General features: G+C 36.0%; 1 protein-coding gene across 5 annotated transcripts in view; it reads left to right on the forward strand.

Moving 5' to 3' along the window:
* Window positions 1-14,910, forward strand: part of PDS5B (PDS5 cohesin associated factor B) — a 212,298-nt gene that overhangs the window by 177,028 nt on the left and 20,360 nt on the right. For 3 of the 5 annotated variants that reach the window (XM_084879314.1, XM_084879312.1, XM_084879316.1), the window contains 6 exons: window positions 2,256-2,370; window positions 4,725-4,857; window positions 5,170-5,289; window positions 6,796-6,858; window positions 8,828-8,973; window positions 14,135-14,240. In XM_084879314.1, the coding sequence (XP_084735440.1) occupies window positions 2,256-2,370; window positions 4,725-4,857; window positions 5,170-5,289; window positions 6,796-6,858; window positions 8,828-8,973; window positions 14,135-14,240 (683 nt within the window). The remainder of the gene's footprint in view (window positions 1-2,255; window positions 2,371-4,724; window positions 4,858-5,169; window positions 5,290-6,795; window positions 6,859-8,827; window positions 8,974-14,134; window positions 14,241-14,910) is intronic. The other 2 variants (XM_084879315.1, XM_084879313.1) reach the window with 1 other exon arrangement.

Raw genomic sequence — 14,910 nt, forward strand, 5'->3', positions numbered from 1 at the left:
AGTTGCCTCCCCTTCCAGACAGACAAAACCAAGGAGCATGGTTTGCATCTTTTGCGTCCTTTAAAATGTAGTTTGAGAGTTACACCATCATTGGAATTATTTTTTTCTCTTCCTCTCCTTGGGGAAAATGAGTTCTCTGGAGTCAAATCACACTTCTGCCATTTACTGGTTGTGTTTGAGTGTGTTACTTTAACAATCTGAGCCATAATTTCTTTATTTGTAAAAAAAAAAAAAAAAAAAAATTTAAATGGTTTAATTATACTCATTTCTATGGTTGTTGTGAGTGTTAAAAAATGTAAATAGCCTTGGGTGGGGATGCTCAGTGGTTAGAGTGTTGATCTTTGCACTGAAAGGTCAAAGGTTTGATTTCTGGTCAAGGGCATGTGCCTGGGTTGCAGGTGTGATTCCTGTGCAGGAGACATCCAATCCATGTCTCTCTCTCACATCAGTGTTTCTTTCTTTCTCTCCCTCTTCCTCTTCCCTCTCTCCCTCCCCTCCCTTTCTCTAAAAATCAATGAAAAATGAGGATTAACAAAAACAACAAAAAAAAGTTAACGTATATAGAACACTTGCCATACTGCATGCTCTAAAGTAGTCAGGCCCTAGCCAGTTTGGCTCAATGGATAGAGGGTTGGCCTACGGATCAAAGGGTCCCGGGTTTGGTTTTAGTCAAGAGCACGTACCTTGGTTGCAGGCTCTCTCCCTTTCTTTCCTTCTTTCTTCCACTCTCCCTAAAAATCAATGGGAAAAATATCCTTGTGTGAGGATTAAAAAAAAAAAAAGAAGTGGTTAGCTATTCTTGTCTTAGGGCTCCTACCACATTGAAGGATAGCTTCTGTCTCTGTGCCTTAGTATGAGGGCTTTGTCTAGTCTTAATAATCTTTATACTTAAAATAATAAGCCTGAAATATTATAGGCACTCAATATTTTATAAAAATTTAATTTGAATGTCACTTAATTTGAACCTTGATACTTTTTTCCTCCTATACGTTCCTTAAAATGAAGGATATTACACACAAATTGTTCTCTTTGAGTTCAGGATTAGAAATAGAACTTGGTGCCTTATTGACACGTATATTACTATACTCTAGGTTGAACGTATAATTTAAACTTTTGTTTTGAAAGTAGGAAATATGAAAAGATGGTATAAAGTATGAATCCTGGTTTTTTGCATAATAACCTTATTAAACTAGTTAGGTTTACAATTCTGACCTCTAATGTAATAGCTGATCAAAGTTAAAATAAGGGTGGGGCAAAAGTAGGTTTACAGTTGTTCATATTGGAAAATAATACAATAATTAAAAAAATAATAATGCAAGAATAAACTCTGGGTTTGGCCAGGTGAATCAGTTGATGGAAGCATTGTCCTGCATACCAAAAGGTTATGGGTTCAATTCCTGGGGCACATATGGGAGACAACTGATCAATTTTTATCTCTCACATCAAAATCTCTCTATCTCCTCCCCCTCTCCTTTTTTTCCCCTCTCCCCCACTCTCCTCCTCTTCCTCTTCTCTATTTCTCCCTAACCCTCCACCCCCTAGGAACAGAAAAATCAATAAAAACATATCCTCATGTGAAGATTTAAAAAAAAACAAACCACAAAACTGTTTCATATACTCACAAATGTAAACCTACTTTTGTCCCACCCTGTATAAAGATATTTTAATTTAAACTAAAAGAAATGTTTCTTTGATATTTAAAATATCCTAGAAAATGTTATTTATGTTTTTTTATATCAGTTTTTCTGTTACAGATAGGATCAAATACTTTTACTTTGATACGAATAATACCAAAAACCTTTACTTTCTACTTTTGTGTCACACTAACTCTGAAATATTTACTACTTTTTAATTTGCTCATAAGCTTATAAAGAAGGCACTGTTGAGCATAGTGTTGCTCGTAATAAGAAAAAGAGATCTTATGTTTCTTAGTCTAAGAGTTTGTTTGAGTCACTTTTCCCCATATGCATTTGAAAAGTGAAATAGTAGTCTTTGTAACCACAGCATATAGTGCATTTAATAGGCATTTCACTATTGTATATGATGAATGAATGAATGAATGAATGAATGAATAAATTGTTTAAATTATAATACATCTTAGTACTGGCTATTTCATATGTTTTTATTTTAGCCATAATGTGGTACTGTTGGGATATAGGAAATACTGAATCAGAGTAAAGAAAAAGAAAGGTTTATAAGATTTGGTTTTCTAACCTGGATGTTTTGTTTTGTGTGTGTGTGTGTTTGTTTTTCAGAAAAATTATTATCTCTTCTACCAGAATATGTTGTTCCATATACAATTCACCTTTTGGCACATGATCCAGATTATGTCAAAGTACAGGATATTGAACAACTTAAAGATGTTAAAGAGTAAGACTTTTTTCATTCCATTTTCATATTTTCTGAAAGTTTTTTTCCTTTCCTGTTGATACTAGAATCTTAATTACAATTAGTTTATTAGATTTATTTTATTTTTTAGGAACTTAAGGTTTCTTTCTTTATTCTTTCATTTTTTTTTTTCAAAACACATTTTTATTTATTTCAGAGAGGAAAGAAGAGAGAGAAAGAGATACAAACACCAATGATGAGAGAGAATCATTGATTGGCTCCCTCTTATACACTCCCCTGCTGAGGATCAAGCCCATAACCCAGGCATGTGCCCTGACTGGGAATCAAACTGTGACCACCTGGTTCTAAGGGTGATGTTCAACCACTGAGCCACACCAGGCAGGCCTCTTTTTTTTTTCTTTTCTTTTTTTCATACCATCTCTTTATATTTTATTTCTTATAATAGGAGTCCAGTGGCCACTCTCAAGTCGCAGGTCTGGCCCTGTGTTCCTCGGACTCCATAGCAGCCATGGCCGCTGCTGGTCCAAACCTGCCTCCCTCTCTGAGCCTTGAAGCAGCCCCAGCTGCTGCTGATCCGGCCCTCCCCCAGTGCAGGCTTGCGGAGGCCCCTGCCACCCCGCCCCCCATGCTGTGCGTGCAACCTCCTGTCTGGTGAACCTGTTGCAGTATCCCAGTTAATTAGCATATTTCTCTATTTTATATATAGAGAGATAATTTTCCAATATTTAATTTAGCATAATTACTGGATACTGCTCTGTTTCTTTACCAATCTAGCATTTCTTTTTTATTGAAGCAATCCATTAAAAGTTTTCATTACAGCTGAAAATGGTTTGGCTCAGTGGATAGAGCGTCTGCTTTCGGACTGAAGGGTCCCAGGTTCGATTCCGGTCAAGAGCATGTGCCTTGGTTTCAGGCACATCCGCAGTAGGGGGTGTGCAAGAGGCAGCTGATAGATGATTCTCATCATCGATGTTTCTAACTCTCTATCCTTCTCTCTTCCTCTCTGTAAAAACTCAATAAAATATATATATATTTTTTTTAAAGTTTCCATTACAGTTCTTATCGTTTTCTACTTTCTTTTGAAATTCTGTATAGATTTTCATGTGGGGTGAAGTAATACAGTAGTATTCTCCTTTATTCACATGGTAAGCACTTTTGTTTTCCAGACACTATTTTTCTTTATAAGGAAGAAAGAATGGTCTAATTTAATAACGGACTAAGTTGATAACCAGGCAACACTCCCATTTAATTCATTGGTGACATTTCTAAATAAAGTTAATGACAATTGTAATTTTTTCAAAGATTACTATTGAGAGGCCAAAAGAGAATATATATCTATGTGTGGAATAGAGAAATATGGAGTTTAGAGAAGTCCTTATAAGACAAGTATAATGTCAAATGACTGATCACTTGGCAAGGGAAAAAGCTATTACCCTTTTACTATAGTTTTAGTTTTTTAAAAATATGCAGTTAGTTCTCCCAAAATTAGTCCTGTTAGAGTAATTATAGCTAATTAAAACTTCTAGCATTTCCTTTTTTTCAGAGAAAATTAGTTTTTTAAATAGATAAAATATTCTTTGGAATTTACTATATATTTTTGGCTATATCTCTAAATTGCCCCAATACAGCCATGCTGTTATCTCTAGTCTTTGAGAAAGCCACTTCAAAAGAGCTTATTCTGTACCTGGATCTTAAAGGTTATTATTATTTTTTTTTCTTGTAGAATGTTATCTTGCTTCACATTTCTCTCTTCTCCCATTACTTTCCTCCTTTGTGCTAAAACTGTCACATTCTGGCAGAGTAATATACAGACAAAACCCTTTGTGTGTTTTTTCTTAAATATAATTTTTTTTGTAATTAACTTTAAACTGAGCTAACTTTAAAATTGAAATTTTCTTTTAATTTTTCATGTTTAAGCAAAGATAGTAAGTATGTGCAGTTGTTACCTATGACTTTTCTCTCTCTAATTTACTGATGAAGACTCTCAATTATTAAATTAAGGTAGTTGTATTTTCTTGAAGACTTCCAATTGGAACTACAGTCAATATTTAATATTTGAGGCATCACTTTATTCATGGCCCAGTTATTCCCTTAGGTAGTCTTCCTTTCTTGTCATAGCTAAAACCACTTCATTATTTATTTCTTTTTAACCTGCTGCCCTGGGAAAATCAGTGAGACTTTGAGAGGGGTTCTTATGAACTCACACTTAAACTACTGATGCGTTGTGATATGTATGTGTGAGATAATTTTTTTTTCTCTATTGGCTTAAAGCTTTTTTTTTTTAATTTTTTTTACTGCTGACATTCATTATATTTAGAATTATTATATCTGTATTTAACAATAAATTATTCTTTTCTATTTTTTTATTTTTCTAGATGTCTTTGGTTTGTTTTAGAAATATTAATGGCTAAAAATGAAAATAACAGTCATGCATTTATCAGAAAGATGGTAGAAAATATTAAACAAACAAAAGATGCCCAAGGACCAGATGATGCAAAAATGAATGAAGTATGTAATTCTTTGTAGATAATTATTCCTTATCTATTTAAGCACTTGAGTGTATTTTGTATACAATGTCAGTCTTTTCTATTAGTAATAAATAATCAGTAGTATTTTGATTAATAGTAATTAGACTTACTAATATAGTTACTAATATAAAATTAGTAGTAATATTATTACTAGTAAACTAATGAAAACAACAGTGTATGTTAAATTTAAACTATTGCATTAAAAATTGAATATTAGGTACATATTCTAGAATTACTTCCAATTTAGACTTTTAGGATACCTAAGTACCTAATTTTTTTAATACCATTGCAGAAACTGTATACTGTGTGTGATGTCGCCATGAATATCATCATGTCAAAGAGCACCACATACAGTTTGGAATCTCCTAAAGACCCAGTACTACCAGCTCGTTTTTTTACTCAACCTGACAAGGTAGTCATTTTAGAATTTTTTTGTGTAAGTTGAAGTAAAATCAGTACTTGGTTGTAGGGAGATCAAGAAGGAGCAGAATCAAGAGCTGACCTACTACTAATGTTATGGAAAGATCTTAATAATGTAGTTTAAGACCAGAATATGGGCCTAACGGGAGGCACAAATAAGGTTCAGAAACTAGTTAATAGGATCCAGAGTTTGTGTTCAAAATTTTATGCCACTTTGAGAACACAACAAAATGTGATCAAAGCATGTAGATCTATGAGTAAATGGCCATTAAATGGTGATAGAGATACAGTCTTGACTGAGATCTACAACTATAGTAAAACCTTGATATAACAGATTAATTTGGACAAGAGGATGACCATTAAACCCAAAAATGTGTTATATAATAAAGTAGGTTTTTTGAATACATATGTTAAAAATCTACAAATTAGTTTACCTGTTTTTACTTATGTAAACAGGTTTGTGTTATTAAAATTACATATGAAAAGTTTAATTTCATAGAAAAGTTTTCTATATGTATTACTCTAATTTTAAATTTATACTGTATAGGTCTAATAAATGTGTGAGTTCACCAGCCACCGTGAGTAAATGGCTGGGGGTGGTTCATCCCACATTAGAACGTTGGCTGGCCTGTGTTAAAACTGCTGCAGAAATTCACGCCACTCAACAACAGGGCGCCATGTGGTGTGATCACATGCTAATCATTCCTGAATATTGTTTGCCACCGATGACTCTTGGATTTAAATCTGTAGACTATAGTTGTAGATACATAATATTTATTTATATCTGCAAGATTATAGTATTTTTTCAATGCTAAGATTTGTTAAAAATAGCAATTAATTAATAACAAAAATAACCTGTTAATTATAAGCAAGTCTTGATTGAAATGACATATTGAAATGAACAGGGTGTTAATTTTCACAAAGGACATACGGACTGGAAGTTTTGTCAGTTAAATTCGGAGTTTGTGCGAGAGTTTACTTTAGTATGAGGAGACTAGTGGAGAACAGATCTGGAATAGACCCAAGATCCTTGGAATGCTACAAGAATGTTCCCACTGTCATTAAACTCAAGTATTGTATAAAGTATAAAAGGTGTTCTCAAGATGCTATCTTTGACTCTTGAGTAACTGAGAGTATAGAAAGCACCAATGTCTTTTTTTTTTCTTAATCAAAATACCAATTAAAGTCTTAATATAGTGTATAGAAATTTAGAACGGCCTTGTAGGTTCATCCAGAAGCTAAAAGTGATTATTGTCCGCTTTGAAGCATTCACTTTTGGTGTGATTAAGATATGAAGAGACTTATGTGGTACAAGATTAGTGCAAGTATATTATTTAAAAACAACTGAAATTTTGTGTTTTAACTGATTAGTTTTAATAAGTACAAACTTTTTATGTCTTTCAAAACAAAAGCTGATATTGGCTTTTCTTAGCTTTTTGACCCTCACAGATACAGTGTTTTAGTGTTCACTAACTATAACTTTTTCCCTTGTTTGTAGAACTTCAGTAACACCAAAAATTATCTGCCTCCTGAAATGAAATCGTTTTTCACTCCTGGAAAAGTATGTTTTGAGAATCATTTCAATTGTTATGTGGCAGTTTATTTTAGTTTCATTAGTGGTAAAATTATGTTATTTTTGTATTTAAATAACTATGCTGTCTTTTGTATTTCTTTAAAAATTGGTATATTTTTAAGTAAGAAAATTTAATTATTAGGTATCTTCCATTTGCTAGTAAGAAATTGTTATATTAATTACATAGATGTAAGCTGAGATACATGACCTTTTTAGCTTTATAATAAAGCCCTTGGGGACTTTGATCTTTAAATATCTATTCTATAATCTTTACTAATAAAAGAGTAAATGCAAATTGACCATACCTTGGTGATGCCAGTCAGGAGTGAGTATGCAGATTAACCAAACAAGGATGGAAGGTTAATCTGCATACACAGGCACCGAGCAGCTGGGGGCGGGACAAAGCACTTACATCGTTGCCATGGCGATGATGCAGACATTCCACCCTGCCCCAGCTACTCTGGGCCTCTGGGCAGTGTAGGAAGACAGAAAGGGAGCTACAGGGCAGAATGAAAAGCGATTCCAGCCAGAGTGAAGGCAGTGCCAGCAGTCAGGGGAAGGAAGGCACATTCTTGCATGAATCTTGGTGCATCAGGCCTCTAGTATCAAGATAAAATTTTAAAGTCAAAAAGGATCTGTCCTTTCATAGCCAGAGTCTAATCTATTCTCATTGTTATACATTTGATTTGTTCTCACTTCTATGTAAGCTTTGAAATAACTAAGAAACTTGACTATTCTGCTACCTGTATAGTTTTTTATTTGTTCAAGTGATATCCAATTTATTCTTACTTAATAGGCACATTTTTTCATGATCCTATCTAATAAAGAGGGAATATGCTAATTGACCCTCAGGCCATCACAGATATTGTGGCACCCATGGCCAATAAGGCAGAAATATGCTAATTTACTGTCCCGCCCTCAAAGATGGCAACACCCACAGCCAATAATTAGGAATATGCTAATTAACTGTCCTGCCCTCAAAGATGGTGGCACCCACAGCCACAAGATAGTGATGCCCAGTCCCCTCAGCCCTGCCTGCCCCCAGAATTCCCCAGTCCCCTCAGCTCTCCAGCTGCCCAGGGACTACCAAACAACTGAAAAATCAGGCTGTGTGGGGCAACCATGCTGGCAGGGGGGTTAATGTGGGTGACCAGGTCAGTGGAGATTCCATGAGGGGCAACCAGGCTGGCAGGGTGGGCACTTGGGGGCAACCAGGCCAGCTGGAGGGGCTGTTGGGGATGACCAGTTCAGCAGGAGTGGCAGTTGGGGGTGACCAGGCTGGCAGGGGGTTGCATTTGGGGGCAACCAGGCCATCAGTGGGGCACACTTGGGGGCCATTAAGCTGGCAGGGGGGCAGTTGGGGGCAACCAGGCCAGCATGGAGACAGTTAGGGGTGACCAGGCCAGCAGAGGGGGTTAGTTGGGGGCGACCAGGCCAGCGGAAGACAGGGGTGATCAGGCTGGTTGGGGGGGGGGCAGTTAGGATTGACCAGGCCAGCAGGAAGGAGGCAGTTGGGGATGACCTGGCTGGCAGTGGGGGGCTGTTACGGGTGACCAGGTCAGCAGGTGGGGCAGTTAAGGGTGATCAGACCAGCAGGGGTGGGGGGGAGGGGCAGTTAGGGGCGACGAGGCAGGCAGGCAGGTGTGTGATTAGGAATCAGCTGCCCGTCTATGGCCATACCACCCTGTACGTGCCCAATCTCATCTGATCTCGGAAGCTAAGCAGGGTCGGGCCTGGTTAGTACTTGGTTGGGAGGAACCAGCTGCCCAGTATTGTGAGAGGGATCCTGGATTCGAGAGGGTTCAGGCTGGGCTGAGGGGACCCCCGCCTCCCCATGCACAAATTTCATGCACCGTGCCTCTAGTTTGTATATAAATACTTTGACAGAGATGTTATTTATGGTCTTTTAACTTTCTTTTGGCTTTAATCAAATAGAGATATGCATTTTTCATTACAGCCTAAAGCGACCAATGTTCTAGGAGCTGTTAATAAGCCGCTTTCATCAGCAGGCAAACAATCTCAGACAAAATCTTCACGAATGGAAACTGTGAGCAATTCAAGCAGCAGCTCAAACCCAAGCTCTCCTGGAAGGATAAAAGGGAGGTAAGTGCATAAGAAATACCTACTTTATATTTAAGGATTCCAACAAAACTAAGAACTAAAATAATGTAACCCAAAACATTTAATATCAATGAGTGGAAATCAATGCATACCGTTTAACATTGGAAGTCAAGCTCTCCATCTTAGCCTTTCATATTTTGGGGTAATCCAATTGTCTAGCAATTGTAAAACTGTTAAAAGTATACCCATTCAGTAAAATACACAGTCATTAAAAATTATGAAGTAGATAATATCAAGAGTTTCAACAATACATTATTGAATGAAAGGAGAAAGAATAAGAACAGTGTTACGTGTTTTTGAGTTTTAAAAAGGATTTGCATTTAAATTTGCTTAAAAAGTTTTTAAAAGAATAAATCACATCTTTTTTTAAAAAAATATATTTTATTGATTTTTTTACAGAGAGGAAGGAAGAGAGATAGAGAGCTAGAAACGTCGATGAGAGAGAAACATCGACCAGCTGCCTCTTGCACACCCCCTACCAGGGATGTGCCCGCAACCAATGTACATGCCCTTGACCGGAATCGAACCTGGGACCTTTCAGTCCACAGACCGATGCTCTACCACTGAGCCAAACCGGCTTCGGCATAAATCACATCTTAATAGTGTTGATGTAATCTATTATAGACGGGAAGAACATCTTACATTCTTTGGTATGATTTAAACTTATTTTTATTTTATTTATTTATTTATTTTTTTAAATATATTTTATTGATTTTTTACAGAGAGGAAGAGAGGGGGATAGAGAGTTAGAAACATCGATGAGAGAGAGTCATCGATCAGCTGCCTCTTGCACATCCACTACTGGGGATGTGCCCCCAACCAAGGTACATGCCCCTGACCGGAATCAAACCTGGGACCTTTCAGTCTGCAGGCCGACGCTCTATCCACTGAGCCAAACTGGTTTCGGCAGATTTAAACTTATTTTTAATATGTGCGTATATTAAAACTTTTTGTTTGAAGAAAACAAAAAGGAAACATATTTTACACTTTCTCTAGTTTTAGCCATAAGTGCTTAGTACATTCTTTGTTAGTAGCAGAGCCTTATACAGGGCTAACCTGCCACTGTTTATTGATTTTGCTGTTATTATTGAAGACTTAATGCTTCTTTTGTATTGTTCACAATCAGTTAGTAAAGGAAGGAGGAAACATACTGAAGTATCTTACCAGTTCCCTTACAATGAGTGCTTAAATGTTATACAGTCAAACCTCAGTTCTGGAACATTTCCCATTTTAACTATTTGGTTCTTGACCAAGTTGTTCACAGAAAAGAATGTCTTGCTTGTCCAACCAAACTTCCATTTTTAACCTGACAGCCCTTTCATGTTGATACCTCAGTGAGAGGAAAAGTGTCTCTCAGGTAACAAAGGAAAGAATGCTTTCGTTGCTGGGGAAATCAACAATTAGCACAATTTTTAAAACATAGAGGCTATCAGGAGTGCTAATGTTGCTAAGGGTGTGGAACAAGCAATGATCACAGGCAATTGTAAAGGCAGAATTGATGTTGATTTAGATTAAAAAAAAAGTAGTTAGCAGGTGACAGCATTTCTGAGGCAAGCAAAGATGCTGCATACTGACCCTGAAAGACACCCCGGGAATGAGTGCTGAAAATGATTCATTTAAGGCTAGTAAGGGGTGGTTCTATAAATTAAGAAAAGGAAGTATATGTTTATAAATTAAACAGTACATTAGACATGTACTGGATATAGGAAAGTTTAAAACAGGAATTCATTTGGTGGTCTGGAACAGAATAATTCAACTTACATTATTTCTAATGGGGGATAATGGTTCTGTTTTTGAACAAAGCACTTCTTGAACAGCCTTCCAGAACAAATTAAGTTTGAGAACGGAGATTCCACTGTATAGTATAATATTGGGTCGGCAACTAAGTAATTGCGGATTTTTAAAAAAATCAAAGACAATTTTTTCATGGAACTAAATAACTTTATTCTGTAATGTATTGCCCATTTTGATCAATGACCTTTTGCCATCTTTCAGGCAGCATCATAATCACACGTTCAAAAAACTTCTGGTTTTTATTAGCAAAAAACTAAATCAGGTACGATTTGACATCATCATCATTATTGAAATTTTTACCATTCAAGGAGTTTTGTAAAGATCGAAACAAAAAGTAATCAGATGGTTCAAGGTCAGGACTATATGGTGGATGTGGCAAAACATCCCAACCAAGCTCCATTAATTTTTGCCGAGTGACCAAAGATGTGTGTGGCCTTGCATTGTCATGATGGAATACAACACCTTTTCGATTTGTCAATTCGGGCCACTTTTCTTCAACTGCATTGTTTAATTTCGTTAGTTGTTCAATGTAGACATCAGAATTGATCGTTCGGTTGGGTGGTAAGAGTTCAAAGTAGACAATTCCTTTGTAATCCCACCAAACTGATAACAAAACCTTCTTTTGATGAATATCAGCTTTTGATGTTGTTTGAGTTGGTTCACCTGGCCTGCTCCACGATCTTTTCCGCTTGATATTGTTGTAAACAACCCATTTTTCATCGCCAGTTATCAGTCGTTTTAAAAATGGATCATTTTCATTACGTTTCTTTAGCAAATCGCAGCTGCTAATGCGTTGCTTTAACTGTGATTCTTTCAGTTCGTGAGGAACCCATGTATCGAGTTTTTGAACATAGCCAAGTTGTTTTAAGTGATTTTCAATGCATGTATGTGATACATGAAGCTCTCTGCAATCTCACGTGTTGTACTGTGACAGTCCGAATTGATTATTGCTTTGATTAGGGCGTCATCAACTTCAACTGGATGACCAGAGCGTTTTTCATCTTTGAGTGAAAAATCACCAGAACGAAATTTGGCAAACCAATTTTGACACTGCCGTTCTTTTAAGGCTTCGTCACCATAAACAGCACATAACTTTTTATGAGCTTGCGATGCGTTTTTCCCTTTGCAGAAATAAAAAAGCAAAATATGACGAAAATGTTCCTTTTGATTTTCCATTTTTCAACGAACGCCAAACGAAAACTACAAAACAGATCAAAAAACTTTTTTTGCTGATTAACAGCTGAATAGCCAACTATCAAATAACAAAATGTGTTTTACATTTGTACTACGTCTGCAAACCTAAAAATTCAACTGAAGCCGTATATGTGTGAAACCCGCAATTACTTAGCTGCCGACCCAATAGAAGTAGGACAGAATTAATATCTATAACTCTTGTTTGTTCAAGATTTCTATATTAATATATATTAGTGGCTTATACTTAAGTGACTCTTTACACATATCATTTGAATATTTTCTAGTGAATATCCTCATAACTTAAAATGACCAAAACTTTACCAGCAACTAATTCTAAATTATTGGGGGTTTTTCCTTGAATTTCTGGTTATAATCATAGATGATCTAACTCTGCCTAGTCATTTAGACTAAGAACATCAAAACTATCCTTGACTCTCCCCCTTGTTAAGTTTAACCAGTTATTTTTCCCTATAGTGTTTTATACTTCTCTTTTCTGTTATTTTATTCATTCTCTTTAATTATTATACTTGGCTATTTCCCTTTCTTACTACTCTAGCTATCTAGATCATATCATTGCTAGATTCTCTTTTTTTAAATGCTGCTGGTTTAAGGTTATTCCATTGTTCAGAAATCTTAATTGGCTCCCCTTATTTGTTTTTAAGATAATTTATATGTTAGTCTGTCCTCATCTCCCATTGTTACTCAAAACAAGTGACTCCTGGTTTCCTGCTATACTTTTTCAATATACTTTGGTTAAATTTTCTTTCACTCTTTGATTATCCTTATTTTGTCCTTTTTTCATCCAATCCCATCCCTTCGCTAGAACTCTTTCTACGAGAATAAGCTAAGTGTGTTTGAGACAGTTTGGTTGGAGAGTAGGAATGATAATAATGGTCAGAGATGAAGTTGAGAGGTAGCCAGGTAATGTTTGGACTTTGTGAATGTAAGAAATTTGGTTTTGATTTTTAAGTACAATTGGGAAATACTGTTATGGAGTGTAGTGATCTGGTTTGCTCTTTAAAATAGTGCTGTGATTGAAAAATAGAGAAGCTAGGATTGAGATAGAAAAACCAGTGTGGAGTCAGCTAATAATCTTCTAGGGAAGGGGGAAATATGGTAAATAGTGAAATTTAGGATTTATTTTGATGTAAGATCAAAGTGGTCTTGCTTTATGGATTAGTTGTGAACATTTAGAAAGAAGAGGGATTTAAGGATGTATCCTGGATTTTTTATCACCTCTGGAGATAATGATGCCCTTTACTGAGCTGTAGAGCCCTTGAGAAGGAACAGGCTGTGCCTGTGTGTGTGTGTTTATTTTGAGGAGTTGGGAAAAAGAGAAACCATTTACTGAGCTGTAGAATCCTTGAGGAGAAACAGGCTGTGCTTGTGCGTGTGTGTGTGAGTGTGTATGTGTGTTTTGGGGAAGTGGGGAGCAGCGGGTGTCCAATAGCTATTTTGGCTGTGGTGAGGAGTGGGCAGCTGGATATGTGAGTCTAGAACTCAGTGTAGCACCTTAGCTAGATATTGAAATCCAGGATTTCATAATGTTTCAATGGGTTTTAAAACCAGATAAGGATGAAATCACCCAGCATAGAAGACTGAGCCTTTATACCAATGCATGAAAAAAATGTGCTCTTAATTTATTTAACAAGTATTTATCGGTGCCTACTCTGTGCCAAGCACTGATCCACATGCATTAGTATGTGTTGGTAAGTAAAATTGACAAAAGATCCACATTGACATTCTAGCAGGAAAAAGTAGTCAGGTAGATAATAAACCTAGTAGCTTTTAGTGTATTACAGGGTGATAATGTAAGAAGAAAAAGAATTAGGGAAAGGGGAGAGGCAGGGGACAGGGCAGGTTGTAATATAGGCCAATCCAACTTGCTAATAAATGTCTCAATTTAGTTTATGTTCCTATTCCAAATAGAATTTAGGTTTTAAAAGGAATTAGGAAAAAAATAAATTTGTGATGTTTTTATTTTCCTTTTTTATTAAACTTGCTTCTTTGCTTATTGATTTAGTGCTAAGTATGATAGAATAAAACCAATACTTTTTGAATGGAATGAACCTTTATTTTATAAAGCTGCATTAGAGGACAGAAAAAGCTTTTAAGGTTATTTGATTGTAATAACAATTATAAATTGTATTAAAAGGCTTGATAGTTCTGAAATGGACCACAGTGAAAATGAGGATTACACAATGTCTTCACCTTTGTTGGCGAAAAAAAGTGACAAGAGAGACGACTCTGATCTTGTAAGGGTGAGCTATTTGGTCTGATTTATAATTATTATTATTTTCATTTTACTGAAATAATTTTTACACTGAAACCACTTAACATTACTCTCAAATTTGACATGATTTTCTTTTGTTTGTTCATTAATCCTTACCCGAGGATATTTTTTCCATTGATTTTTAGAGAGAATGAAAGAGGAGAGAAAAAAGCAGTAGGGGGAGGAGAGAGAGAGACATTTATGAGAGAGAGAAAGAGAAAGTCATCTATGTGAGGCTCTCACACTCACCCTGACCAGGATGGGGATTGAACCTACAACCTCAGGTATGTGCCAGGATGGAATCTGAGACCCTTTGGTGCACAAGCTGAGGCACTACCACTGAGCAACACTGGTCAGGGTGACATGATTTTTTTTAAAAGATTTTAATTATAAATTTGAGTTTATGATGATCCTCTACCATGTAACTTAAGTATATTGAATTTCTTGTGCCTTTTGTCATTCTACTAAGTAATCTTTTTTTTTAGGTCTTTGGACTTGAACATGCTAGTCCAGTTTTATACTCAGACTGCTGGGTTCTTTGTTTGTTTGCTTTTTTAAAACATAAGTTTAGAATTAGCCTTAGAGAAAAGAAATAGAATGAGGGAATTTAAAGACTCCCTCATTTTAATTGATTTCTTGAACCTTTAATTACTAAACTA

Source organism: Pipistrellus hanaki, assembly GCF_964339955.1.
Source record: "Pipistrellus hanaki genome assembly, chromosome: 3".
Taxonomy (NCBI): Eukaryota; Metazoa; Chordata; class Mammalia; order Chiroptera; family Vespertilionidae; genus Pipistrellus; species Pipistrellus hanaki.